Source organism: Chlamydomonas reinhardtii, chromosome 3 (assembly GCF_000002595.2).
Source record: "Chlamydomonas reinhardtii strain CC-503 cw92 mt+ chromosome 3, whole genome shotgun sequence".
Taxonomy (NCBI): Eukaryota; Viridiplantae; Chlorophyta; class Chlorophyceae; order Chlamydomonadales; family Chlamydomonadaceae; genus Chlamydomonas; species Chlamydomonas reinhardtii.
The window spans coordinates 2938117-2963574 of NC_057006.1; the positions used below are offsets into that span (position 1 = coordinate 2938117).

Here is a 25458-nt window from a genome sequence, read left to right on the forward strand (position 1 = left end):
ACCCGTGAACTGTACATGCGGTCCCTTCCCAGCACTCCGGGTTGGTTTCGGGCATCCTTTCTGGTAGTCCCGGCGCCAGCCCGGCCGCCGGCGTCTAGCCCAGCCATCCCAATACAGCAGCCACCTTCCGTCAGCCAGCCATGGGCGCGACCGTCCACAGCGTTACCGTCGGTTACGAGGTAACATGTGAATTCGCAACTTGCGCTACTGACTGCCTACTCTCGTGCCGCCTGCAAGCCCACTCCGCCTTCCGCTCTGGTCTACGTACGCACTAGTTCCGCAACACTCGTCACTCACCCTGCAACACCGTGCCCGTTCGCCTCCTTCTTGTGTCCCCTGTCACCACTCACCACCCTGCAGCCGTCCCCCCCCCCTCTCCACACGCCTAGTAGAGCACCACTCCACCCGCACCACCAGCGAGTGCCTTTCGCGCTTCCTCCACCCTCCCTTCCCACCAGCTCACTGACACCGCACGCACACCACCGCACCCCTCCCCAGTCCCCACCTCTTCCATTAAATCCGCCTCCTCCTCCCCCTCCCTCCCTACACCTTGGACGGCGCCCACGCCGCCCTCGCCCGCGCATCCAGCGCCAGCAGCAGCGACCGCATGCCCAGTGCCAGCCCCGCCGCCAGCAGCACCAGCAGCCCAAGCACCACACCCCGGATGTCGGATGAGCGCGTGCCGCCACTCCTGCCGCTTCCGGTCCGCCTCCTTCTTCACCACCAGCGCTTCGCGCTCCGCACGCGTCAACTTTTCGACCAGCCGGATCGAGGACGCACTGGCAAACACTGACACACTCCCAGCATCCAGCGCGCATCTTGGTAGCGGGGGGGGGGCGCGGGAAAGGCCACGTGGAGGAGGAGAGCGCAGCGCCGCCCAAGAAGCGGCGCAAGCACGCAGGCTGCGGAGCCGGCTGGTGTCTAGGTAGCGGTCCGCGGTGGGGCTGGCAGGGCATGCGTAGCGGCATGAGCAGTAGTGCGGCTGTTGACAACTGTGCTGCGTCTGGCTGCGGTTGGCTCTGCTGTGGCATCGCGATTGCTGGGCACCTGGTTTGGCTACGTGCCTGTGGAAACCGACCCCGGCTATGTCCGGGCGATGAGGTTGTTCGGCCTCAGACTGTGGAGGGGCTCAGCCCCTTTTCCCGTGACCGGGGAACACTTGTTCTCAGGAGTTCGAGCGTGCGCTAGAGGTGTTCGAGCTACATGTAGCAGATCTAACAAGCGGCGTCCCAAGGCAGGCACCGGTGCCACACGCCTCGACGAGGCACAGACCGCCGCACCCGCGGCGGAGAGGCGGCCCCACGACCGCGAAGCGCTGCGGGTCCAGGTGGAGGAGCAGCGTGCTGCGCTTGAAGCCGTCAAACGCTCCCTTGCCCGCGTAGGGGATGCGGCCGCCGTGGACGAGAGCAAGATCCTGCTGAAGTCTGTCAGAGGCGAGCTGCTAGAGCGCACCCGGGCGTCCGGGAACCCAGAGGCGGTTGCTAGCACGAGTGGGACGTCGGTGAGCGGACGCTATGTCCGTGCGTGGCAATCGGCAGGGCGGGAGGTGTGGAACGCCGTGGTGATGGTGACGCCCCAGTCCGCAGCACAGGTGTGGTGGTGGCGCCTTACCTGACGTCCGTAGGGTGTGCACTGCGCAAGGAGCAACTCGGAGCTTTCGAAGGGTTTCGAGCAGCAGGGCTGAAGCCCCGATGGAAGGGAGGGGCGGCCAAGGCACCTAATCACCTAGGCTGATGGGCTAGCAGTTGACGTAGATGGGATTGAGTAGTCAGTCGAGCACCGTTGCACGAAGTGAGTTTCCTGGCGTTATAAGGGCCCACCGGCCCGGGCCACTGGTACTGACGGGGACAGGATAGCACGTATGCTCGTGCACACCACCTTGTAACCAACAACAACATGCCGCTACGGGCGCCAGGGGCAGCTCTGCTCGTGATGGAACATGGCAAGGGGCAGGAAAGCGTAGTCCCGATGTGTGTGGCTCCCACCCGTGCCCACATAAATGCGTAGCAAGAAGGGACAAGGCATTGGTGCGTCGTTCGCGCGCTGTTACTGTACCGACGGTAGCTGGCAGGTTGTGTCGATGTTGGCAGCTCTGCTGACGAAATAAACTACGTTACGATGCGAGGCGATGTGAGGCGTCCGTAAACGTGGCGGCTTCCATGAAGGACAATCTCCCAAGGGGTTTTGGTGCCGTCGCGTGGGCGCCTCCCTGGGGACACGCTTTTTCCTGGAGTGGGACCCGCTTGGTTACGGTATCGTCAATTATTGCGCTAGGCCCAACTGGGGCCCGATGGAGCCCAGTGGAGCAGTGAGTGCGAGGCAGGTGCTGCGGGGAGGCCGGCGGCGCGAGGGCCCGTGCAGACAAAACTAGGCAACGCCCATGGGTAAGGAGGGGGAACCCATGGGTCACTGCCTAACCGAGAACAACACCCCGAGCCATACCTCCTCTCGGGTCTGCACTTATACTTGCCATTTTCCTCCTCTGGACGAGGTCCGACCGGGATTGAGGTTTATCAACAACGCACTGCCGTTAAGCCCACAACCTCTCCCCACAGTACGACCTCATATTTGCTGTGGGCCCTGGCCCAGACCCCCGGTGCCATTTCGCTCTGCCACCAAACTTCGCTGATGCACGTTCCGCAATGCTCTGCCGCCAAACCTGCATGCAGCCCGGCCATCAGCTTTCGATACCTGCTGTGCGATCACGTCTCACAAGCGACGTGAGGCTAGCTGCTCGCCAGGTGTGATGGAACGACACATAAAAAAACCCGGGAAGGGATCGCCTGTACGGTACTACTAAGAGCGGCACTCATCCTGCAACACCGTGCCTGGTCGCTGTGTCTCCTGTCACCACCCTGCAGCTGTCTCATCACCCCCCTCCAAACACACCAGGTTCAGCACCACTCCACCCGCACCACCAGCGCCTGTCGCGCTCCCTCCACCCTCCCTTGCCACCAGCTCACTGACACCGCACACACACCACCACACCCCTCCCCAGTCCCCACCTCTTCCACCAAATCCGCCTCGCCTCCCCCTCCCCCTCCCTCCCTACACCTTGGACGGCGCCCACGCCGCCCTCGCCCGCGCATCCAGCGCCAGCAGCAGCGACCGCATGCCCAGTGCCAGCGCCGCCGCCAGCAGCACCAGCAGCCCAAGCACCACACCCCGGATGAGCGCGTGCCGCCACTCCTGCCGCTTCCGGTCCGCCTCCTTCTTCGCCGCCAGCGCTTCGCGCTCCGCACGCGTCAGCTTGCCCTGCTTCTTGTCCCCGGCGGCGGCGCCGGCACCAGCAGCAGCCGCTGCCGCGGCCGCCGTGGTGCCCGCCGCCGCCGCCGCCGCCACAGCCTCTTCGCCGACCGAGTCGACGCTTGCAGATGTGGTCAAGGCTCCGGTGCTACCCTTAGCGCCAGCCTTGCCAGTGGTGGCGGTGCCGCCCGCCACCGCGCCCTTGGCGCGGGCCTTCTCGCATTCGGCGTCGCAGGGCAGCAGGCGGGGCGCGTGGGCCGAGTCGTCGTACACGCTGCAATCGAGGCAAGCAGGGCGCGCACAGGAACACGGAGGTCAGGCAGGGGAGGGCAAGGAAGTCTTGATCACTGAACAACGCAGGTTGGGGCCGCGGTGCTGTGCTGAGAAGCTGGCGTTCATCAAGGGGGCAAGCACAAACGCATGCACACGCTCCACGTCAGCGCGCTCTCCCTCTTCTCGCCCCTCTCTCTCTCGATCGCCCTCTGTCCCTCTGTCCCTCTGTCCCTCTCTCCTTCTCTCCCCATCGTCCCCTCTACCTCTCTCTCCCCATCTCCCTCCCTCTTCCCCCCTCACCGCGGGCGGCCCGACGCCACCAGCGCCGCCTGCACCTCGCTGCACCGCCACTTGGCGCGGCGCTTGGCGGGGCAGGCGCAGCGCACCGACACCTCGGCGGCGCAGGCGGAGGGGTCGGGGCAGGCGCCGGCGTGGCACAGCGCCCTGCGGTAGGGGGCGAGTGAGGGAGTACATTCATGATTAATTAAGGCGGGGGTTGCATTCATGATTAGTTAAGTGGTAGACGGGAGGGGGGGAGTGGGGGTAGTAGGAAGTAGTAGCCCGAGGGGGGTCACATTCATGATTAATTAAGGGGGGAGGAGTGGGCGCGGGTAGGAAGGTGCAGGTGAGAAAGGGTGGGTGACGGTGAGAGAGACCATGCGGTTGTCCTCAGCCGTGTGGAGAGCGGTGGGGGCTGCGGTGGTGGCAGACGGAGCCGGCAACGTGGGTGTCCGTGCAGGCACGAGGGACCTGGCATTGGTGTGACGGTTCCCACAAATGTGGCAAACCGCATTCAAAAGGCTGCTGACTCACTTGCAAGGGTGCGGGCAGTAGGGCAGCTGCCTGTGGCATGGCTTGCCGCACGACAGCGCCGCCGCCGAGCCGCCGGCCGCCACCGCCGCCGCCGCCGCGCCCAGCTCCGCGCAGGCCACCGCCAGCGTGGATTTGCCGCACATGCAGCCGTGCCGTATCGGAGCCTCGCAGCGCGGGCAGGGGCCGCGGTGGCACGCCAACGGGCAGGCGTGCGCGCAGCCGGCGGGACGCGGCCGGTCGCAGCGCGACTCGCACTGGCGGCAGGGGCGCGGGAGCGAGGGGTCGGCGGCGGCGGCGCCGCCGGCCGCGGCGGCGGCGGCGGCGCGCGCGATGGTGATTGGGTCGTATGCGACGGCGTGGCAGGGCAGCGCGCAGGAGTGGTTGCCGCAGCTGAGCGGGCGGCCGCAGGCGGCGCCGCAGGCGAAGGGGCGCGCGGAGGCGCAGGGCAGGTCGAGCCTGGTGTGGCCGCCCACGCAGGCCACCTGTGTGTGGGCACAGGGTGTAGGCGGCATCGTGTGTTGATGGTGAAACGGTGGCGGCGGCATCGTGTGTTGACGGTGAATGGTAACATCGATCTGGTTGGGTAAAGCGGAGCGCAGCTTCGCACGGCGCGCCCATGCATCTGTTCCCCCAATCTTCCTGATCGCAGCGGCCGTGTGTGACTGTACGGCAGCAGCAGCAGCAGCTTCTGCTGCGACCCGGAAGACCCGTCCTTTTGTGCCCCCGAGTCCGAGATGCATACCATACCGCGCGCAGCAAATCTCCTCCCCAACCTCTCCCCCTCCTCCCCCGCTCACACCCAAAACACACACGCACGCACCTGCTGCCGCACGGAGCAGGGCGGGCAGGTGCTGGGCATCTGCCCGGACGCCGCCGCCGCCGCCAGCATCTGCGCCGCCAGGCTGGCCGGCGCCGCCACCGCCGCCGCCGCCGCCACCTCCACTGCCGCCGCCGCATTCAGTTTCTTCTTACTGTTACCCGCACTGACGGCTCCGTCGCTGCCAGCGGCGGCGGCCGCCGCCGCCGCCGCCGCCGCCGCCACTGACGGCGCCTTCGGCGCCGCCGGCTTCACGAAGTCAGGCACGGGCGGCGGCGGCGGGTCGTGGCACCCGGGCACGGAGCAGGCGTGGCCGCATTCCAGCGGCGTGGCGCAGGGCTGCGGGCAGGGCGGGCAGGGCCCGAAGTGGCAGCGGTGGCGCGGCAGCGAGGGCGCGTGCCGGCACAGGCGCGGCACGGCGCAGGGCGCGGCGCAGTGCGGCGGCTCGGCCTTGTCCTCGGCGCCGCAGGGCAGGGTGCAGGAGGCGCGGCCGCAGGCACACGTCACGGTGCTGCTCAGCGGGCAGGGCCTGCGGAGGGGGCAGAAGAAGCAAAAAGTCAAGAAGCAAAAGAATGGCAGATTGTGTGTGTGTGCGTCTGTTTGTGTTTTTGTAGCCTGTTCACGTGCACGTGATGGGTCAGGCAGCAGCAGTAGGTCGGGCTGGTAGGTGCCGCAAATGAAACCCGCGAGATGTCGCCTCAGCCGCTGGCGAGCTGTAGGCTATCCGCGCACACCTGCAGGGCCCGCTGTGGCAGGGCGCGGGGCAGCGGTGGTTGCGGCACTTGAGCCAGCGGCCGCACACCTCCTCGCACGGCGGGCAGTTGCCGTCGCAGCAGCGGCGCTTGCAGGGGTGGCGGCCGCACGCGCGCATGTCGTTGCAGCGCCGCTCGCACGTGAACTCCTGCGGGCGGCGTTTTGGTTGTTACTGCAAGAGCTCCGGTGGCTCAGTGTGGCGAGCTAGCAGCCGAGGTTGCTCTACCTCCAACGTTAACCAACTGCGCCCTATACCATCACATAGCGCGGACACGCATATGCCACGCACGCGCTCCCTGGCTGACAAACCCACCTCCGACACCCACACCCACTCCACCCAACCCCACTCACCGCCCCCCCACTGCTGGACTTCACGGACATCGGCAACAACGCGTCTGCTATACTACCGTTCCTGGCTGCACCTTCACTTCTTTTTGCTCATGAATGCAACTCCCCCCCAAAACACATCCAGTCTCCCACCTGGAAGCACAGCACCTCCTTCTGGCTCTTGCCGCAGCGGCAGCTCTTCACGGCGGGCCCACGGCACTGCGCGCTGCACTCGCCCTGGTGGCAGCGGTCGGCGCAGGTGTGCACGCCGCAGGGCAGCAGCTTGCCGCACGTGGCACCGCAGCTGGGCACCTTGTCCGTGCAGCCTGTGTGCAGGCGGGCGGGCGTGTGTGTGTGTGTGTGTGTGTGTGTGTGTTTGTGTGTGTGTGTGTGTGTGTGTGTTTGTGTGTGTGTGTGTATGTGTGTATTGGGAGGTGCAGGTGCATTGCAGGCCACAGCGTGGGGCTTAAGCAACAGCAGCAGCAGTAGCACATAAGCGCACACGCACACACTCTGTCCCCTGCTTTCTCCCTGTGCTTTCTCAACACACGCGCACATACACATACACACGCTTCCCCCTTCCCCTCCTCGCTCTCCTCCTCGCTCTTTTGCACTGGGTTCGGTTTAGTTTGGGCTGGTATCTACAACTCCCCCTCCCCGCCGGCCACTCACCCATGCCCACGTGCTCCACCTTTCCGCAGGGGCAGGTGCGCACGCCCGCGAAGGGGCACTCGCCGCAGGGGCCGGCGTGGCACACCCGCTCACACACGTGGCTGCCGCAGCCCAGCGCCTTGCCGCACACGCGGCCGCACTGCCAATCGCGCTCGCCGCAGCCGCGCCGCCGGGCCTCGGCGCCGCAGCGGCAGCGGAAGTCGCCGGGCACGGCGCAGGGGGCGCAGTCGTCTGGGTGGCAGATGTCCGGACACCTGGCGGGAACAGGATTGTTTTGATGTGCTACGTTGGTGAGCAGAGATGGCGATGTTTATTGAAGCTACAAGTTTGCGAGGGAGGGAAAAGCTAGGGCACTTGGGGACTCCCGCGGCTCAGCCCAAGGGCAGGGCGGTTGAGGTCGGAAGGGGGGGCGGCCTGACACACGCAGTACGCTGCGCCTCTGTCGCAGGACACCGTGTGCACGAAGGGAATGCGCCCGAGCCCCGCCCCCACATGAGCTTCCGTAGCCATCCTTGCCCCTCGCCCGCACCCCTCTTCAGTTGGCAAGAAACCCCCTGATCCCTCCACCCACTCCCCCGCCCTCCACCCTCCTCCCCCATCCTCTGCCACCCCGCCCCCACCTGTGCCCGCACTCCAGCTTGGCTCCGCACACACCCTCGCAGCTGAACTCGTGGTGCCCGCACCGCCGCTTCAGCCGCCGAGCGCCGCAGTAGCAGCCCGCGTCCACCACCAGCGGGCAGGGCGGGCAGGGCCCGGGGTGGCACAGCAGCAGGCAGGTGTGGCCGCAGCCGCCGGGCAGGGGCCGGCCGCACACCTCGCCGCACGAGTGCGGGGCCACCCATGGGTCGAACTCGGGGTTGGTGGCTGCGGAGGGGAGAGGTGGGATAGAGAGAGGCGCAGGGGAGGGGCGGCGCACGTGTCAGGAAACACACACACACATACACACTCACATACACATAAAAGCACACGCACACAGACACACACAAAGGTGTGGAACACGTGGGCACGTGGCCAGCACAGCGCTGCTGCAAACCCCAAGGCGTGCACGACACATACGCGCCACACAGGACCCCGCCCAAACCCCAGGACCCCAGCCCCCCAGGACCCTAGCCCCCACCTTCCCAGCCCCCCACCTCTGCTAGACGCCCCCCCCCCCCAGAGCGCGCACCTTTGCCGCAAAAGCATGTGTAGGTGCTGGGTATGCCGGCCGCGGGGTAGGTAACGCGGCACTTGGGGCAGCCCCACTCGGCCGCGGCGGCGGCGGCGTCGCCGGCGGCGGGGAACTGACTCAGCCGCGCCGCCGCCTTGGCCTTGGCCGCGTCCACCTGACTACGCGCCCACTCCTGCGGCGCCACGGCGGCAACATGGCGGCAACACGGCGGCGGCGACCGGTTGGTATGGTGTGCGATGTGGGCCCAAGGACTGCACAAGCTCGGCTCATTCCCCAGCCTAATCCCCCTCCCTGCTGCCCCCTCCCCCGCCCCCTGCCCCCCACCTGTATGCACACCAGGTGCAGCACTGTGTGGCAGCCGCGGCCGCAGTGCCACACCGCCTCGGTGGGCGCGATGTGGTTGAGGCAGATGAGGCAGCAGGAGCTGTCCACGTTGGACAGGCAGGCGCGCACGCGGCTCAGGCCCTGCTCAAACACCTGGGGGGTGGGGTGGGGGTTGCAAGGAAATGGGGGGTTGCAAAGATGGCTGGACAAGCGGCACTGAGGGTGCACTGGAGACAGGGGGGTTCCCCATCCACTCCGTCGCATCCCCCCGTCATACTGGACTGACACGTACGGTACACAACACATAAACATACACGCATGCACACTCCCCCCCTGTGCTCCGCTCGTTTTCGTTGTTTTGGTCTAGTTTGGGCTGGTATTTACACACACCCCCCACACACACCCTCCCACACACACATACACCTCATCCGACCCCCCACCTGGTCTTTGCCCAGGTCATCTCCCTGCATGCCGCCCGCCGCCAGGTAGCGCTCAAACAGCGCCGCGGCGGCCTGCTCCGACTGCAGGGGGTGGGCGGGGGAAGTGGGGGAGTGGGGGACCAGGGTGTGAGGCAGGTGCGTGGGGCAGGTGGACGGGGCCAGTCGGTGACGCCGTGACGGGCGGTGGAGGTTGCGGCAGAGCGGGTGGCTACGGGATACGGCCACTGGCGGGACGGCCGCACGGAACCGCACCCTCGAGGACCCCGCCATAAGACCGCCTCTGCGCCAGCCCGCGAGCAACTGTCGCTCACAGCACACCACCACCACCCCGCCACCGCTCTCACCTGCCCGCCTCCACTGCCACCGCCACTGCCGCCGCCGCCGCCCTGCCACGCACGCGTGTCGCCTCCTCCGCCTCCTCCGCCCCCCGGCGGCTTGCCCATGCCTCGCTCCCAGCCTCCTCCTCCTCCTCCTCCTCCTCCTCCTCCTCCTCCTCCACCTGCGCCTGCTCCTCCACTGACTCCCATGCCTCCCTCGTCGTCACTGCTGTGGTTGGAAAACACCTGCACGCCTCCGGGGCCGCCGCCGCCGGCGACGCCGGGTGGGGCCGCCGGCCGCCGCATTGGCCCGTTGCCACCTGCCACGCGGGGCATGTTGGCTACTGCTGCTGTTAAGGATGCTGGTGGTTCCGCTACAGTCGCTGCTTCTGCGGCTGCTTGTTGACTTTATCTGGTGACGAGCCGTAAGCGACGGCGGCAGGGTAGTACGAGCGCGCCGATGCGGGTGGGCAGGATAGCTGTACTGTAGAGCTCTGTCCTTGCAACCGCCCTGCGTGCATGCGGACGCGTGGAATGGAGTCGTGTGAGATGTAAAGGATGAAGCCAGACGCGGGGATTATGGCATCCAACAGAGCAGAAGAGCAAAGCTCACCTAGGCCTTACTGGGCGCCGCTGGCGCTGGCGTGTCAGCAGGGGCTGGAGCTGCAGGCGCGTCTGACAGGTACTCTTGGACAGGGAGCGTCTGCAACCCAACACCATTTGGAAACGCCATCAGCGGCCCGAAATAGAAAGTTACAGTGCTAGCAACGTGGCTTTGGCGGGTGATCGCCAAGCGGACTTCGACGTGTTCATCGCACAGCTGGGTCGGCTCCTCGTCATTTATTTACAGTACATGTTATTGCGCACCAGGTCAGGCTTCAGGATATAGTGCACCACGGTTGCGCCAGCGAAGAGAGAGGTGATGGCAACGAAATAGCCCTTTGCCACGTCGAAGATCCTAGCAGCATAACAAAGGAAAGAAGCTGATTGAGGTTACACGAACTGCAGAGTCGGTCACATTGCTCAGCGAGCGAGACAGGGTCTGCAGCCACACCGTTTCTGCCCAGCGCACCTCATATTGCCGCGCAGTGCATCCGTTTGATGTGTATAAATGTATGGTTTACGGCAAGCGACCTCGGCAATTCGGCATGTCTTAACAGATCGACCCGCATGCGGCACAATGCATGCAGACGGGATTGCACGCGCCGCACATCCCTCCCCTGCCAGCACCCGTGTCACCCACCCGTGCCTGCGAGTTGGTGTATTACCATGCGCTTACCCCTTGCATACACTCAATCAACTCCACGATATCAGGCGCTGCCTGCCACCACACCGCCGCAACACCTCCTGCCGCTCGAGTGTTCCGCAGCTGCCACTCCCGCCACCGCACTGCTCAGGTGGCTGTGCCGCTGCCCCCGCAACCCCCGCCATGCTCCCACTGGCTTCCACCACACGACTCATCCCTCTCGTTACCCTCCAGTCCTCCTTCTCCCCCACTGCCAACTCCCACACCCATATCAACCAACCCCGCCTAAAATACCAAATGCTCAGAACTGCAGGTTGAGCGGCGGGAAGTCGCGGACCGTGGCCTTCAGCCTTAGGTCAATCCAGCCCTCCGCCGCATCCCGTGCTGCCAGCCTGGCCCCGCCTCCGCCCCCAACTCCAGATCCTGCGCCGCCGCGGGCGTTGTCCCGCGCCGCCACCGCCGCCGCCTCACTCACGCACAGCCCGTCAAATGCCAGCTCAGCGCCCTGCAAGTCCACCGTCAGCCCACTGAACCAGCGGCTCAGCTCCGCCGACACGACCGGGTCGGGCTCGCCCTCGGCGCTGCTGCTGCTGGCAAGGCTGCTGCTACTGCCTGAGACACTGCCCGCGCTGGCTGTGCTGAGGCCAGCGGGCCCAGCAGCGGCAAGCGTAGCGGCGGCGGCCGCGGGGCCCCCGTTGCCGCGGCCTTTGCTTCGCAGCGGCGACCCTGCCAACGAGGCCGCCGCCGCAGCCGCCGCCGCAGCCGCTCCCGCTCCTACTCCTGCTCCTGCTGCTGCAGGCAGACCTGCGGCGGCGGGAGGAATAGCAGCAGCCGTGCCAACCGGCACCGCCGTGACCGTGACGGCGCGGCCGCCGCCCTGCGCTGGCCGCATGGTGAGCTGGTAGCGCTGCTGCGTGGCCGGCAGTACGCCGCTGAACAATACAGCCCCGGTCGCGCCGCCGCCAGGGTTGCTGCTACTGCCATTGCTGCTGCTACTGCCACTGCTGCTGCTACTGCTGGGTGGGAGCACCAGCACCTCACGGTCAAAGCTGAACGACAGGCCCTGCGGCGCGGCAGCAAGTGGAGGGGGAATTCAGGGGCCCTTCGAAAGTATGGAGATGGAGGAGAAGGAGGCGGCCAGGGGCCACGCTGCCCCCCGCCGCTTCACTTCACCTTCACTTCACTTCCCTCAGTACGTCCCCCTCCACACACACACACACACACACACACACACACACACACACACACACACACACACACACACGGTAGGTATCCGTAAGTAACTCCGTCGCGCCGTCTGGGCGGGCTTCGTTTTGTTGTTTTCTTTGCAACACACACACACACACACACACACACACACACACACACACGCACACACACGCACACACACGCACACACACACACACACACACACACACACACACACACACACACACACACGCCGCCCACCTGCACCGCCCTCGCCGCCGCCGCCACCACCAGCGGGTGCCGCAGGAACGCCCCAAAGTCCGGGCCGCTGAACACCACCCGCGCCGCACCCAGCGGCACGTTGCGCAGCGCGATGCGCTGCTGCTGCAGCGCCGCCGCCAGGTCCAGCTCCACACGTCCCACCTCCACCTGAGCAGTGAAGGAATGAAGTGCGTTGGCGTTTCCAACAGTGCCAAGGGTGCCAGGGGGAGCGCTTAGCCAATCCCGAGCTCAAGCAGTCGTGAACTCGGCAGGGGCCAGACGAAACCCTTGCGGCGGCTTGCAAAAGGTTCCCGTCCCCGCGGCCCCGCCCGGCCGCCCCCACCACGCTCTGCACCCCAGCCGGCGACCCTGCCCGCTCACGTCCAGGATGCGCGCGGTGAGCCCCAGCGGGCTCTCCCACAGCCGCCCCTCCACCGCCGCGCCCTCCACCCGCCCCGCCAGCAGGTCCCAGCCGTTGGCACGCAGCCGCACGCTCACGCCGCCGTGGCTGCGCAGCCGCGCGCGCAGCGCGGCGGCGGCGATGGTCTCCACCGCTACCGCGGCCTTCGGGTTGGGGAGACAGGGGGAGAGGTAAAGAGGGGGAATGTGTATGTGTGGGGCGGGGGGAGGGGGGGGGGAGGGAGGGGGGGGGGAGGGAGGGGGGGGATGTAAGTGGGCAGGCCCAGGGATGGCAGGATTGGTACGCCCCGGGCGTGGCGGCAGCACTGCAGCAGCCCGTATCCCTGGTATGGCGGCAATGACGGCCCATAGCTCATAGCATGTTAGCGGTCCCGGGGGGAGGAGGAGTGCTAGAGCGCTGGGCTGCTTGCACAACAGTCCTGAGACCCCCAGCTGCCCCCCTGACCAAGGCTGTGCCCAAAGCCGCGGTCGCACCCTGCCCAAGCAATGGCCGTAACCGCGCGCGATGCATGTGAAGACCCAGACAAGGCTGCGCCTACCATATCACGACTCTGGCACACTGTGGCTGTCCTCCGCCTCCCCGGCCGTCGAGGAGCCAGTGAGCGCGCACACAGAGGTGAATTGCGAAGCATTCTGGAAGCTTTAGCTTACAGGTGAACTTTCATCGCTTATATCTTAATCTCTATCCTATTGAAGGTGACCTGCTTTCCTCAGATCAATCAGGAAGCCAAGAGAGGAAGAAAAGAAAGTTGAAGAAAGAAAGTCTGGGAGTTCTGTGTCCGCACTACATACATAGCGGGTAAACAGTGATAGCCTGCAAAAATGGCAACCTGGCATCATCGGTGGGGACAATATGTCCCCGCATGCCGGTTCCTGGTTTGAAAGTCACTCCTGAACGCACACTCTGTTGCACTCGCACTCCTCGTCGTTTGTCATCCCCGGCCGCCACAAGTACATTCCCAGTAGTACATTCAAAACAGCACCATCTTGCGCCCGATCAGGTCGTCCGCGCGCCACAGGTGCTTGGGCACGCACACAACGTGCGAGCCCGCCAGCCCGCCCACCGCCGCCAGCTGCGCCGGCGGGGCGCCCGTGGCGCCAACGCAGCGCCGCTTTGCATCCGCCCGCTGGCCGCTGCACCCTGCGCTATTTGCGCAGTTGGCGTCGCCCTCCGCTGCCCAGTACCGGCTGGCCGCCCCGAAGTGTCCGCTGTTGCCATCATCATCATCATCGTCATCGCCGCTGCTGCTGCTATCGGGCCCGCTGCGCTCACTGAGCTCTAGCAACCCATCCTCCAGCGCCACGCAGCCGCCAGCTCCGCCGCCGCGGGCGAAGCAGCACATGTCGCTGTCAGCATCGCTATCGCTGCAGGCGGGCGGGCTACTGAGGTCGGAGCGAGTGGAGGTAGACGAGGCGGGCGACCCAGAACAGCTAGGCGCGGGGCTGGCGTCAGCGGAGGTGCAGGGGCTGGCGTCGCCGTCGCGGGGGCAGCGAGCAGCGGCCGCAGCTGCGGCCGCTGCTCTTGCGCAAGCACCGTCGGAAGCTGCGAGAGGTGCCGCGCAATGCATCACGTCGCCGCTCGCCACGCGTTTCCGGGTCAGTACGCTGCTTTCAAGCATGGCGTCGTCGTCGGGGCAGAAGCTGGTGGCCTGCGAGAGAGGACAAGCAAAATGCGTGAGCAAGATATTGGTTACTATGCTATTGAATTCGATATTGAGGTTGTGTTAGGATTGGCTACTGGATCGCGGTTCGGCCGCACAGAAATTGAACCGACGCGACAGTGGCGGGGGGGCTGCCGTTTCGGCGGGGAAGCCCACGCAAGTGCCCGCCGCCTGGCCTACCTTGCTGGTCGTCGCGCGGTGGCATGTCGAGGTGCTAGCTGATAACGTGAAGTTGTCGCCAGAGACCTCCTCAGCCGGCTCAAGGAAAGCAAGCGGCATTGTACAATTTGTTTCCAGACGCGCGAAGTCCTGTGGTGCAACAAACAGCAGGCCAGGTTACTTCGCGCATTGAGAGTCATTATACTAGATACAATTCACTAGACGGCGGGCCCCAATCGGCGCGCGGCGGAGTGGCGCTAGCAGGGGGAACTGCTTGCTTTTGGCGGTAGGGCCCACAACTCACTCGCAAGTCGTCGAGCTCAAAGCAGTACGTCCAGCGTTAAGAATTAAGATGATATCAATTGGCAGGCAAGCGCGAGAGTGACAGCGAAGAAAGATAGTCGCCAATTTGCAAAGCGGGTGTGTCAGGTTCAGGCGCGCAGTGTTGCTAAAAGTCCGGGTAACGTCTGGTAAACGTCCAGGTGCTTGTGTAGAAAGTATGTATATGAATTAAAGGAGGCAGGCCGCGACGGACACGGAAATGGACGCGGCCATATACGGCAACGGTTCAACTTGCAAAATTGGAATGGGCCAGCGCCAGCGTTTGCAGGATTCAAAAATTAAGCTATATATTATGTTCAATCTAAGCACAGAAAGGCACGCATATTAAAGGAGGTGGTGAAGTCGCAGCAAGTTTCGGGGCAGACGTTTTCGCGGCAGCCGGACCGGTCTTTATGTCCCCCGTGCCGGATCGATAGGCGAAGCAAGGCTAGCTGCATAATATACAGTAGATGTCGCGTGCTGTGCTGGCCGCGCGTGAACAAATTTCCATGCCGGGCCGAGCGTCCGAACCGGCGCGAACCCTGGAGGCGCCAACCGACCTCAGAGGTAATGCCCAGCGTCATATGGCGCTTCATGCTCTTTACAAAGGTCTTCAGTCAGCTAGGAGCCTACAAAAAGGACAGCGGAATTGAAATATCGGGTTACTTTTGCCGCTTTCGTGCCGGGGCGCGCGCGGGAACGTGAAGCGCTGGCTGGCGTGGCGCCCAAACTCAAAAGATGTTCCCGCCCTGTGCTGTTACCCTCCAAGGCGCGTAACGGTGCCATCACGTGCAGCCGGGGAGGGTGTTGATCGTTCAGCCGCAAGACCTTGGGGTGCGTGAGCCTTCAGCCTCCGACAGGGGACAGGGATAGCTGCAGTCTGTGGGAGCATGCGGCAATTACGCCATGCAGCGATGCAGGGGAGGCAATCCTGACACGCCCATCGTGAAACCCTAAATCCTTGAGTCCCCTAATCCCCGAATCCCATGCCATGCAGCATTGCAGCCAGGCAGATATTGTATGGCTTGTGTCCTGGTTTGAACTTTGAAGTCACCGTACAGCATCCCCGTGCCTCTGGTTCGTGTCTTGACGTTCCCTGGCCGCATGCTAGCCTGCTGGCGTCTGCGTTTCAGCTTGCGCCCCGCACTTCTGCAGGACGTCCTTTGCAGTGCGTGTTACAAACCTTACAATACGTGATGGTCTTGTGTTCAACTGTGCGTCTATGCTACGAAACCCTCGCAGCGGCTCCCTCTGCATCCCGGCACAATGGCACACCACCACGGCACTGGCCAGTCCTGCGCGCCGGCCCCGCCATCACCAGTTCACCACTGCCACCAGCAATCCAGCACCGTCTTTGACTCTCTAGGCACCTGCTTTCTGTTGTTAGAGACCACAAGCGAAGGAAACACGCAGGACTTCTGTATGCGATGCTGTGTGCCTTTACGCGTTTGTTTGCCATCCATGCAAGCCTGCGCCCTCACCCTCACCGGCTCACCCGGCATCGCCTTACGCCGCCAAGGGGGCACACCCATGCCGTACACTCCTGAGTCCTGACTATGCATTCCTGCAAGCCGCGTCCTCCACCGCCGTGGCCACCAGCACTGCACGCCATTCGCCGCAAATCGCCACCCATCCGCACCATGCTCGCACCTGCGCACGCCAGCTGCAGCAACCACACGCCCGCGTCCCACTTAGGCCCCCAAGCGGAGTTACCTGTACCTCAAGCCCCGTCAGGCCTTGAGTCCTTGACCCGCCGCGAGCCCCCGCACCCCCACTGCGTTCGTCCGCCCAGCTGCCACACACACACGCTTAACTCACCCCAACCTGCCGGCCTACCCCCACTCCCCCGCCCGCAGCTCCATCCTCAATCATCCCCCAGCATCAGCTTCCGCGGCTTGGGCCTCTCCTCGCCTCCCGCCGCCGCCCCCGCCCCGGCTGCCGCCGCCGCCGCCAGGTCCACCGCAAGCACGCCCACACGGCTCCCGCCGCCTCCCAGCCCACCTAGCCCGGCGCCCTCCCCGCGTCCGTCGTCGCCGTCGTCGTCCGCCGCCGCCAGGATGGCCATGCGGCTGCGCCGCGCACTGCTCCGCCGCGCACTGCCCGCCAACAGCGCCTCCTGAGCCGCGCTGCGGCCCGGCGTGCGACCCGGCGTGCGACCGCCAGCGGCAGCAGCAGCACCTGCGGCAGCACCGCCGCCCCGAGACGGCGTGAGCGGCGGCGCGCCCTTTGACGGCGTGAGCGAGACGCCTGCCCCAGCGCCTGCCGGCGGTGACAGGAGCTTGCCGGCAGTGGCGGCTGCGCCGGCGGTCGCGGGCGCCGGTGAGGCCTTGGGCGCGGGCGATGCCGCTGGCCGGCTAGCGAGCTTTTGCATCAGCTCGATGGCACCAGGCGGCGGCGGCGGCGCCGCTGCCGGAGAGGGTTTGCTGGCCGGCGGCGGCGACATCAACCCCGGCTGCTGCTGCTGACCGGTTGCAAGGTTGGGGGGCTTGGAGGGGGTGCCGAACAAACCGCCGGCGCGGAGCGCACCGCCCACGCCGCCCGCACCGCTGTCGCCGTGCTGCAGATGCTTTGGCTTGACAAGCGGCGACGACAGCGCCGGCGGCGGCACGTCGGGCCGGCCGGCGGCGCGGGCCAGCATCAGCGGCGACGGCGGCGGCGCCAGGCCGGCTGCGGCGTTGAAGCTGCCGGTGCGGTGCACCGCGGGCGAGGGCGGTGCCAGCGGCAGACCCGGCGGCCGCTTGCGCGCAGAGGGCGGCGGCGGCGGCAGGTCCGCCAGCAGCACCTGCCCCACCCCGCCGGCTGCTGTCCCTGCTCCGGCAGCGGCGTTCGGCTCTGCGGCGTCGTCGAGGAGCAGAGCGCGCGGCCGCAGCCGGCCTGTCGGGCTGCCACCGCCACCCGTCTCCACCGCCCCCTTGCCGGCCCCGGCAGCCGTCAGGGTGGGGCTGTCCGCCGCCGCCGGCCGCGACACGCCGCCCGCCGGCGACGACGCAGCCGCACCAGCCGCCGCCCCCGCCACAACCACCGGCCGGCCCTTGGCGGCGCTGTCTCCTCCCGCCTGCACCGCCTGCACCGCCGCCGCAGCCGCCGCAGCCGCCGCGTTGCGGCCCGACCCAAACAGCACCTCCACCGCGGCGTCGGGGTCCGCCGCCATCGCCTTCAGCTTCGCCGCCAACACGTTCATCGCCGCGCCGGCGCCGCCAGGCGACCCGCCCGCCGCGCCGCCTCCTCCTCCACCACCTCCTCCTTTTGCAGCTCCTGCATTCCGCACAATGGCCACGGAGCGCGGGCGCGCGGAGCCGTCGGCCAGGGTGCGCGGCTCCTCGATGCGCAGGAACTCGGGGGCGGCGCGTGCCAGGGCGAAGAGGGCGTTGTGAGCCTCGACCTCGCGCAGGCCGGTGCGGCTCATGCAGCGCTCCACCATGAGCTGCGTAACCTGTGGGGATTGGGGGTTTGGGGGTTTGGGTTTGGGTTTTGTTTTTGTGTTTTGGGTTGCTCTGAGTGTTTTGGGTACCGTATTGGGTTTGGGGTGCCAGGTTTGGATTGGAAGTGAGGTTGTGGTTTCTGTGCTGGGTGGATGGCGGTGGCATTGGCGAGCTGGCGCTGGCCGAGGGCGCTGCGTGGAGTTCAAGGACACACAAACAAAACATGTGCCCTCTGAGCAATCAGCCCCGCACTTGCCCCCCCTCCCGCCCCCCCGGCCCCGGGACCTATTTCATGGGGCTCCACACCCACACACCCACACGCACACGCACACACCCACACCCACACCCACGCCGCCACGCCCACGCGCACCTGCTTGAGCGGCTTGATGGTGGGTCCGGACACGCCGAACACCAGCCGCACCAGCTCGTGCGCCGTGGGCAGCAGCTGCGCCGCCCGCCGCAGCTCGGCGCGCCGCTTGGCCTCGGGCGTCTGCTGCGCCGCCGCCGCCTCGTTGGCTTGGATGCGCTGCAGGTGCCAAGAGGCATGGATGGAAGGGGAGTTGGAGCAGGCTGCTCACCTCGACACAACAGGGAACAAACCGGCTTGTCGCATCACAAGCTTGCGAGGACTCAATGCAGGGACTTGCCTGAACTCGTTGCCTGACACCGCCAAACATTCCCGCGCCCCAGGACAGCACCAGGACAACCACAACCCAGGCTCCCTCCCGCCATCCCTCCGGCCCTCCCTTACCTGCAGCGCCGCCGGCGACAGCATGCGGTGCAGTCGCGACACACTGGCCGGGTCCAGCCCCGCACCCACCGCCGCCGCCTGCTGGTGGCTGGTGGGCGTGCCGACCTGCCCGCCCGCGCCGCCGCCCACGCCGCCCGCGCTGCCCGGCCCGCCGCCGCTCGCGGCCGCCGCCGCCGCCCCACCCGGCCGCACGCCCTTGCCCTCCGGCGTCACCGCTATCACTCCGGCGCCAGCGGCGCCGGCAGCGCCAGTGCGGCAGGGGGACTCGCCGTCGGCACGCTTACGCTTCGCTTCTCCCACCTCCGCCTCCTCCATCTCGACATCCTCGCCAGCCCGCTGACGGGGCTGCTGCTGCGTCAGCTCCAGCCCCGCGCCTTCGTCCACCCCCACCACCACCACCCCCAGCCCCGCGCCGGCTCCGTCCTCCGAGCCGCTGCCGCTGCTGCTGCCGTCGCTGTCGCCGGCTGTAGCAGCGTCCGCCAGCGCCTTCCCCAGGCCCAGCTTCTTACGCGGCCGGCTGGAGGGCGGTGTGACGGCGGCGCCGCCGCCGCCGGCTGCCGCCGCCGCTGCTGCTGAGGGCCGGGTGTGGCGTGTGGGCGTGGCGGCAGCCGCCTCCGACTCGGGAATGGGCGTGAGCGCGGGCGCCAGGCCGGCACCGGCGCCGGGACCGGCGCGGCGGGAGCGGCTACGTGTGAGGCCGCTGGGGGAGGGGCCGACTGAGACACCGCTGGGAGAGGCCTGTGCGGGCGGGGGGGGTGTATGTGTGTTCATTCATGTTGGGAGGCAGCGCCAATTGGGGCGTTGGCGGCCGTGATCAAGACACAGACCAATGATACTGAAGCACGCAGGTTTGCCAGGCACACTCACGCATATACACACGCATATACACACATGCTGAACACACACCTGCATGTCAGGCAGAGCGCCCGGCGGGCAGCTGGCGGCGTGGCGCAGAGGGCCGGCTCCGCCCGCCGCAGCGACGGCGCCGCCTGCGCCCGCGCTGGCAGCAGGGCTGGCGGCGGCGGGCAGCGGCGGCAGGCCGCCGCCGGCGGCTACGCCCGGCAGAGGCAGCGAGGCGGCGCGGGTGGGTGTGCTGCCGCTGGCGCCGGAGGGGCGCGGCGGCAGCGGCGCGACAGGCAGCAGCGGCAGCTGGCCGGTCACGGGGTCCTGCGACGGCGGCGGCACACGCGACGGCGGCAGCGGCGTGAGTTGATGCTTTTGGATTGCAGACCCAACTCTGTGTGCCTGCCACTGGCCCGCTGGCCGGGGCGTAGCCCCAAGACATTATGATAGTCTGCCCACGCACACACGGACCCCGATGCAACGAGCTACAGCCCCACGTGGCTTTGCGCCACCACACACGCCGCGCGCACCCACAGATTCCACCCATGCCCCTCCCCTCCCCCTTCCCCCGCCCTTCCCCCCTCACCGGCTTGTTGGCTCCCGCCCACGCCGCCAGCGCCGCCCGGAACTCAGCGTTCTCGGCGGCGGCGCTGTAGCGGCCCACGCTACCGCCGTCGGGACCCAGCACGGCGGCGGCGCGGTCAAAGGTGAGCAGCAGCTGCGTCTCCAGCCTGGGGGGAGGGAGGGAGGGAGGGACAGAGGGGGCAGAGGGATGTTAGCCCAACGATTAGGTCCCTTTCTGGGGGATGAAAAGGGAGGGGATCCAGCGATAGAGATACACGCAGGGAAGCCGTGGGTGCCGTGCAGTTCCATGCCTGTACTATGTACTTCTGGTTATGTAGCATGCGACATGCTTGCTTGCAGTTGCAGCTGCGTGGGTTCACTCACTGCAGCGGGTTGCCAGGCGGCGCCGTCCGGATGTACTGCCACTCGAACGACTCAGGCCGCAGCCCCTTCATTTGGGCCAGGTGCTCCACCTGCATGTGCGTTTGTGAGGGGGGAGAAGAGCGTGTGCTTTGAGAGTGAACAAGGGAAGGAAACACGCAGGACTGTGTGTGGGTGTGTGCGTGCGTGTTGGCAGGGAGGGTGGGAGGGGTTTTGGACGTGGTGAGGAGGAGGGGTTGCACGGCTGCGTGGGGTGCCCCAGGCACCCACGCCTCGGGCTATATTCTTACCCGTGCACGCATTTCCCCGCCCCGTACGAAACTGCGCGCCCTCCCAAATGCGCTGTAGAGCGCATGGTGCTTAAGCCCCGTCCCCCGCACGGCTCACCCGAAACTCGCGCCGGGTAACATTCTCCACGACGTGCTTCACGCTGTTGTAGGTGACCTTCTCCGCGCGCCGCTTCAGCATCATGCGACCCGTCTGGAGCGCATCTGCGTGAACATAAAGCAGCGTGGTCTGTTGTCAAGAAAGCGGCACCGAAGACTCAAGCGTCCGTTGCTTGCCCGCATGAAGCAAGTTTGCACGTACCGAACATGGCTGCCAGCAGCTCCAGGTCCGGCGATAGTTTAACAGTCTCCTGAATTGGCGCCATAGCGCTGTCGTCGTCCTTCTGCGCGGCCTGGCTGGGCGACGGTTGCAATGGCGCCTTAACAGCTGAGCGCAGACGCTTCGCTGGAGGTGACTTGGCGTCACCAGACTCGGGTGAGTTGGGAGCCTGGTTGATTTGCTGCGCCGGCTTCAGCACGTTTCCGGGGGACACGCCCGCCGCGGCGAGCATTTGTTCGCCTCGACTCCTACGCTTCATCCTTCTTGTGATACCCTGATACCTAGCTATAATGAATTGAAAATGGAGACCAACTAAAGGGCTCAAACACTGCCGGCTGCACAGCTCGCAAAAAAGCTGAATTCGGGCGCGAAATCCGACCCGCATCGGCGTCACAAGCCTTGTAGAGAAGCTCCAATCCCCCAAATAGGTTACTGTAATTGTTTGTCTCATAAGTACACATGATACCCACAGCTCCGCAAAGCTGGCACGTACTTGGGGCGGGTTCCGTCGGCCTGCTGTTTGCATTCTACCTACGCAAAGCCGGTCACAATGTGACCCTCATCCTGCGCAACGAGGCCGCTATCCAATCGTTCAATAGATACAGCGGCTCGCGCGTGCACCTGCTGGAGCGCTGGCGGCAGCCGCCCGCCTCCACCACATGCGGCCCCCCAACCCGCGCAACCGCACCGCCCGCCCGCTTCCAAGCCTCCGAGCCGCTGCAGGCGGTCTGCCTCCCCGCCAACCCCCAGACCAGCTGCCATAAAACCCAACATACCCAGCACCAACCCGCACAGCCCCGAGCCCCAGGGTCCGCCGCCTCCCTACCCGCCCTCCAAGCCGCGGCCGCCCTCCTCAAGGGCGCCCCCATCCAGCACCTGGTGCTAGCCACCAAGGCGCCCGACGCCGTACCCGCGCTGCGGGCCGTGCTGCCGCACCTGGCGCCCGGCGCGCGCTGCCTGCTACTGCAGAACGGCGCGCTGGCTGTAGCAGACGAGCTGCGGCGGGAGCTGGGCGCGCAGCTGGTGCTGCCGGGGCCAGCAGGGCCGGGGCTACTGCCGCCGGCGGCGGCGCGGCGGCCGCTGGGGGGCGGGGCCGACGGCGCTGAAGGGGACGCCGGTGACACAGCCGGCGTGGTTGCGGGAGGCGGTGGCAGTGCGCCACGCGCCAGCGCCGCTGCAGGCGTCAGCACCACCAGCAGCAACGCTGCGGCCGCGGCGCGCGGCGATGTGCGGTTATACGTGGGCAGCGTCACGCACGGCTGCTACCGCGCCGCGCCCCCGGTCCACGACGGCCCCACAGTAGGTCTTGGCGGGCTGCTGGTGGGTAGCATGATCTGGATGACGGCGATCGTGATCGTGGGGGCGGCAACCTCGCCAGCTACCGCCTTCGTTATGACCCTCGTCGCTTACGTTGCGACGATGGACAATCCACGGGGGGTTGGCGAGAGGGCCCGAGGGATAGTTCACGCGGGCCGTGGCGCGGTGACGCTGGGTCCGCTGCGGCCGCTGCTCGCCGCGCTCGACGCCCCGGCTGGGCTTGGCGGTGGCAGCAGCGGCAGTAGCAGCGGCAGTAGCAATGCACCCAACAGTAGCGAAGTGTGCGGCGGCGCCTACAGCACGAGTGAGGTCGCCGATGATGCAGCCTTCATCGCACAGCTGGCCGCGGCGGTGCCGGAGCTGGCCATCCGTGCGGCGGCGGTGCCGCCGGCGCCGCCGCCGCAGGGCGCGACATCCGCCTCCACGCCACCCTCTCCCGCACCAACGACACCCGCATCCGCAACACCCGCAACAGAAGCTGCGGTAGTTGCAACGGCAACGGCAACAAGGGATGCGAACGCAGCCGCGGGTGTGGCTCAGCAGCAGCAGCAGCAGCAGCAGGCCTCCGCCACCGCTGCCGAAGCCGAAGCCGAAGCCGCCGCTGCGGCGCAGGCGCTGCTGCGGGAGCTGCATCTCAAGCTGGCGGTCAACGCGGCCATCAACCCGCTGGGGGCGCTGCTGGGGGCGCGCAACGGGCAGCTGGCGGCGGGCGGCGCCAGCCGGCGGCTGATGCGGGCGGTGTGCGGCGAGCTGGTGGCGGTGTTTGGCGCCGCCGCCTTCGGCCTTGACGAATGTGCTGGTGCTGGTGGTGCTGCTGCTGCTGCTGCTGGTGGTGCTGGTGCTGGTGCCGGGGAGACGTTGGCGGCGGTCAGGGAAAATGGGGAAGCGGTGGCTGGAGAGGAGGGACAACGGCAACTTGTGGAGGAGCGGCAGCCGCAGCGGCAGCAACCGCAGCAGCAGCAGCAGCAGCTGGAGTGCAACGACTGGGCCGCGGAGCGGCTGTTTGCCAAGGTGTGTGCCGTGGCGGAGGCGACGGCCGGCAACCGCTGCTCCATGCTCGCTGACGTGGAGGCGGGTCGCCGCACGGAGGTGGACTACCTGACAGGCTGGGTGCTGGCGGCGGCGGCGGCGAGGGGGCTGGATCCAGCGGGGGTGGCGCCAACCAACTGCACGCTGTATGAGCTGGTGAAGGCCAAAGAGGAGGTTGTGTAGGCGGAGAAGGAGAAGGAGCGGGCGGAGCAGAAGCCTGGAAGGAAGGGGAGCCAGGAAGGTGGAGAGCTAGGAAGTTAGAGAGCGGCAGGGGCCGAAATAGGGCCATTGCGGAGGGGCGATGGTCGGCGGTGCGGAAGGAGGACACTAGAAGCTAGGAGGAGGTGTCAGGGGCTGAAAACGGGGCGTGCGGGGGGGGGGCGATGGTTGGTGGCGGTGCAGCCAGTTTTGGTGTGACGAGCATGGTCGCAGGCATGCGTGGACACTTCTGTCAGGTGTGGATCAATACTTATCGCGGAATGTACACCGCCATTTGTGTGAAAGCCCGACACAGCTCTTAAAAACTGCAACTTTGCTTCGTTAAGCGGCGACGCAGTTTGTGGGCTTGATGGGCTTGGTCGACGCGCTGCTGGCGCGCCTGCGCGGCTTGTGTGGCGGCAAGTAAGTGTGGAAGAAGACGCATGGAACGGCGGTACCGGGACGGCTGGGCTCGATCGCAGGTGGGGTCAACTGCGTCATAGGCGCGTCTGATCGCTCACACTTGGCAATGCTGACGCCCCGTCGCTGCCGCCCTTTACTTCCTGACCCAAAACAACAGACTCGCCGTATGCAGCAGACCCTCGGCGAATGGGCGCCGGGGGCGGCTATGGAGCCGTGCCGCAGAGCTCGCCGCCCGCCTCGCCGCCGGGGCCGACCTGGCAGCAGCAGCAGCAGCAGCCTCCGTACCCGCAGCCGCAGCAACAACCAGCCGCACTGTCAGGCGGGGAAGGCGGCTTCTTGGGAGTTGGACCGGATGCGGCGCGGGGTCCGCCGCCGGCTGGCTGGCTGGCAATGAGTGGCGGTGGGTCACCCGGGACGACTGGGGTTGGGTGGAGCGGGGTGGCGGGCAAGGGCCGTCAAACGCCCGCATGTGGTCCCTCTCCTGCGTAAAAGGACATGTCCTAGGCAACCCTCCCTCTGTCTTCCGCTGATTCCCTGGCTCCACCCTGCCTCTCCGCAGGCGCACCGGCGCCCGCCACACCCGCAGAGGCCGCCCCTGCCGGCTTCCCGCTGCCGCCCCAGCAGCTCCAGCCGCCAACGTCGCAGCCCATGTACCAGCCGCCGCCGCCACAGCAGCAGCAGTGGCAGCAGCCGCCGCCACCACAGCAGCAGCAGCAACCCGTGTACGGCTACGGCGCTCCAGGGTACGGGCCTGGCAGCGCCTACGGCGCCGGTGCGGGCATGGGCCCCGGCATAGGTATGGGCAGCATGGGCATGCAGCCTGGCGGGATGGCGATGGGCCGGCCGGGCTTTGGTCCGGGCGGGCTGCTAGCGGGCGGGCTGGGAGGCCTGGGTGCCGGCCTCCTGCTGGGGGGAGCGCTGGATGCAGGCGACGGCGGCGGCGACTGGGGGGACGGAGGCGGCGGCGGCTTTGGGGACGGTGGTGGTGGGTTTGGTGATGGGGGAGGCGACTTTGGCGGCGACTGAGCTCTGAGCGCGTGTGTGTTGAAACACATAAGGGAAGGAGAGAGAGTGTGTGCGTTTGCAGGCGTCTGCGGCTGTGTACATTGAACGTGATGGCTGTTCGGTTGGTGGGTGGTGTGCGGCTTGTGGCGCGGCTGGGAAGGGCTTGGATTGGGTCGTGCCCAGTAACTCGCGCGTGTGACACTGCACCCAGGGCCTGGCGGTTGACACGTGCGACCTGGTGTCTGCGGCACGGGCTCGTGGAACTGTGGATGACGGGCGTGAGACGGGGTGTCGTGTTGAACCTTGTGCGGAAAAAGAGAGGGCGGTATGAGGGCAGGGGGGAAGGCGTCCGAGACGTGGCATAAGGCGGCGTAAGCATGAAAGGTTTCGCAGGGCGGAGTTCATACCATGCACGCAGTGACGTCGAAAAGATTTTGGCCTGTAAGCACCATTATCTAAGCAAGGCTTTGCTGTTGTAGGCCTAAGACTTTCTGAGTCAGTTCCTCGAAG

The 25458-nt window shown here is 66.7% G+C and overlaps 6 protein-coding genes across 6 annotated transcripts; 2 read left to right on the forward strand and 4 right to left on the reverse strand.

Annotated features, from left to right (window-relative positions):
* Positions 1 to 163: 163 nt before the first annotated feature.
* CHLRE_03g163200v5 (uncharacterized protein) lies at positions 164 to 10249 on the reverse strand. Its single transcript, XM_043060738.1, has 16 exons — positions 10226 to 10249; positions 10021 to 10111; positions 9767 to 9856; positions 9181 to 9664; positions 8837 to 8917; positions 8397 to 8549; positions 8070 to 8244; positions 7522 to 7765; positions 6902 to 7155; positions 6383 to 6555; positions 5884 to 6050; positions 5153 to 5678; positions 4333 to 4814; positions 3820 to 3963; positions 2419 to 3520; positions 164 to 818 (listed from the first exon to the last, which is right to left on the reverse strand). The coding sequence occupies exons 4-15, from the start codon at positions 9487 to 9489 to the stop codon at positions 3049 to 3051; spliced, it is 3180 nt and encodes a 1059-aa protein (XP_042925867.1). The 5' UTR covers positions 9490 to 9664; positions 9767 to 9856; positions 10021 to 10111; positions 10226 to 10249; the 3' UTR covers positions 164 to 818; positions 2419 to 3048.
* A 54-nt stretch (positions 10250 to 10303) lies between these two features.
* CHLRE_03g163250v5 (uncharacterized protein) lies at positions 10304 to 12849 on the reverse strand. Its single transcript, XM_043060739.1, has 4 exons — positions 12808 to 12849; positions 12230 to 12412; positions 11849 to 12016; positions 10304 to 11462 (listed from the first exon to the last, which is right to left on the reverse strand). The coding sequence occupies exons 1-4, from the start codon at positions 12808 to 12810 to the stop codon at positions 10701 to 10703; spliced, it is 1116 nt and encodes a 371-aa protein (XP_042925868.1). The 5' UTR covers positions 12811 to 12849; the 3' UTR covers positions 10304 to 10700.
* Positions 12850 to 12903: 54 nt separating this feature from the next.
* Positions 12904 to 15019, reverse strand: CHLRE_03g163266v5 (uncharacterized protein). Its single transcript, XM_043060740.1, has 3 exons — positions 14393 to 15019; positions 14110 to 14238; positions 12904 to 13917 (listed from the first exon to the last, which is right to left on the reverse strand). The coding sequence occupies exons 2-3, from the start codon at positions 14206 to 14208 to the stop codon at positions 13240 to 13242; spliced, it is 777 nt and encodes a 258-aa protein (XP_042925869.1). The 5' UTR covers positions 14209 to 14238; positions 14393 to 15019; the 3' UTR covers positions 12904 to 13239.
* A 553-nt stretch (positions 15020 to 15572) lies between these two features.
* Positions 15573 to 21269, reverse strand: CHLRE_03g163300v5 (uncharacterized protein). The gene is made up of 8 exons (XM_001703331.2): positions 20959 to 21269; positions 20758 to 20861; positions 20374 to 20462; positions 20012 to 20156; positions 19489 to 19749; positions 18583 to 19320; positions 18202 to 18357; positions 15573 to 17842 (listed from the first exon to the last, which is right to left on the reverse strand). Exons 1-8 carry the CDS (start codon positions 21233 to 21235, stop codon positions 16274 to 16276), a joined length of 3339 nt encoding a protein of 1112 aa, XP_001703383.2. The 5' UTR covers positions 21236 to 21269; the 3' UTR covers positions 15573 to 16273.
* A 100-nt stretch (positions 21270 to 21369) lies between these two features.
* On the forward strand, positions 21370 to 23801 carry CHLRE_03g163350v5 (uncharacterized protein). The gene has a single exon (XM_043060741.1). The coding sequence runs from the start codon at positions 21436 to 21438 to the stop codon at positions 23503 to 23505; it is 2070 nt and encodes a 689-aa protein (XP_042925870.1). The 5' UTR covers positions 21370 to 21435; the 3' UTR covers positions 23506 to 23801.
* A 48-nt stretch (positions 23802 to 23849) lies between these two features.
* Positions 23850 to 25405, forward strand: CHLRE_03g163376v5 (uncharacterized protein). The gene is made up of 3 exons (XM_043060742.1): positions 23850 to 23943; positions 24101 to 24343; positions 24503 to 25405. Exons 2-3 carry the CDS (start codon positions 24130 to 24132, stop codon positions 24967 to 24969), a joined length of 681 nt encoding a protein of 226 aa, XP_042925871.1. The 5' UTR covers positions 23850 to 23943; positions 24101 to 24129; the 3' UTR covers positions 24970 to 25405.
* Positions 25406 to 25458: the final 53 nt, after the last annotated feature.

Excerpts from the sequence above, each read along its gene's own strand:
- CHLRE_03g163266v5 (XM_043060740.1), bottom strand. The coding sequence starts at position 14,208 with ATGCCGCTTGCTTTCCTTGAGCCGGCTGAGGAGGTCTCTGGCGACAAC. Across the intron at positions 13,918-14,109 it reads ACCGCGCGACGACCAGCAAG|GCCACCAGCTTCTGCCCCGA; the intron begins GTAGGCCAGGCG and ends CCTCTCTCGCAG.
- CHLRE_03g163376v5 (XM_043060742.1), top strand. The coding sequence starts at position 24,130 with ATGGGCGCCGGGGGCGGCTATGGAGCCGTGCCGCAGAGCTCGCCGCCC. Across the intron at positions 24,344-24,502 it reads CTGGCTGGCAATGAGTGGCG|GCGCACCGGCGCCCGCCACA; the intron begins GTGGGTCACCCG and ends GCCTCTCCGCAG.
- CHLRE_03g163250v5 (XM_043060739.1), bottom strand. Across the intron at positions 12,017-12,229 it reads TCACCGCGCGCATCCTGGAC|GTGGAGGTGGGACGTGTGGA; the intron begins GTGAGCGGGCAG and ends TTCACTGCTCAG. Across the intron at positions 11,463-11,848 it reads CGGCGGCGAGGGCGGTGCAG|GGCCTGTCGTTCAGCTTTGA; the intron begins GTGGGCGGCGTG and ends GCCGCGCCGCAG.
- CHLRE_03g163350v5 (XM_043060741.1), top strand. The coding sequence starts at position 21,436 with ATGATACCCACAGCTCCGCAAAGCTGGCACGTACTTGGGGCGGGTTCC.
- CHLRE_03g163200v5 (XM_043060738.1), bottom strand. The coding sequence starts at position 9,489 with ATGCCCCGCGTGGCAGGTGGCAACGGGCCAATGCGGCGGCCGGCGGCC. Across the intron at positions 5,679-5,883 it reads TGCCACAGCGGGCCCTGCAG|GCCCTGCCCGCTGAGCAGCA; the intron begins GTGTGCGCGGAT and ends CCCCCTCCGCAG. Across the intron at positions 4,815-5,152 it reads CCTGCTCCGTGCGGCAGCAG|GTGGCCTGCGTGGGCGGCCA; the intron begins GTGCGTGCGTGT and ends GCCCACACACAG.
- CHLRE_03g163300v5 (XM_001703331.2), bottom strand. The coding sequence starts at position 21,235 with ATGAAGCGTAGGAGTCGAGGCGAACAAATGCTCGCCGCGGCGGGCGTG. Across the intron at positions 20,463-20,757 it reads TTACCCGGCGCGAGTTTCGG|GTGGAGCACCTGGCCCAAAT; the intron begins GTGAGCCGTGCG and ends ACGCACATGCAG. Across the intron at positions 19,750-20,011 it reads GGGCGGGAGCCAACAAGCCG|GACCCCGTGACCGGCCAGCT; the intron begins GTGAGGGGGGAA and ends CCGCCGTCGCAG.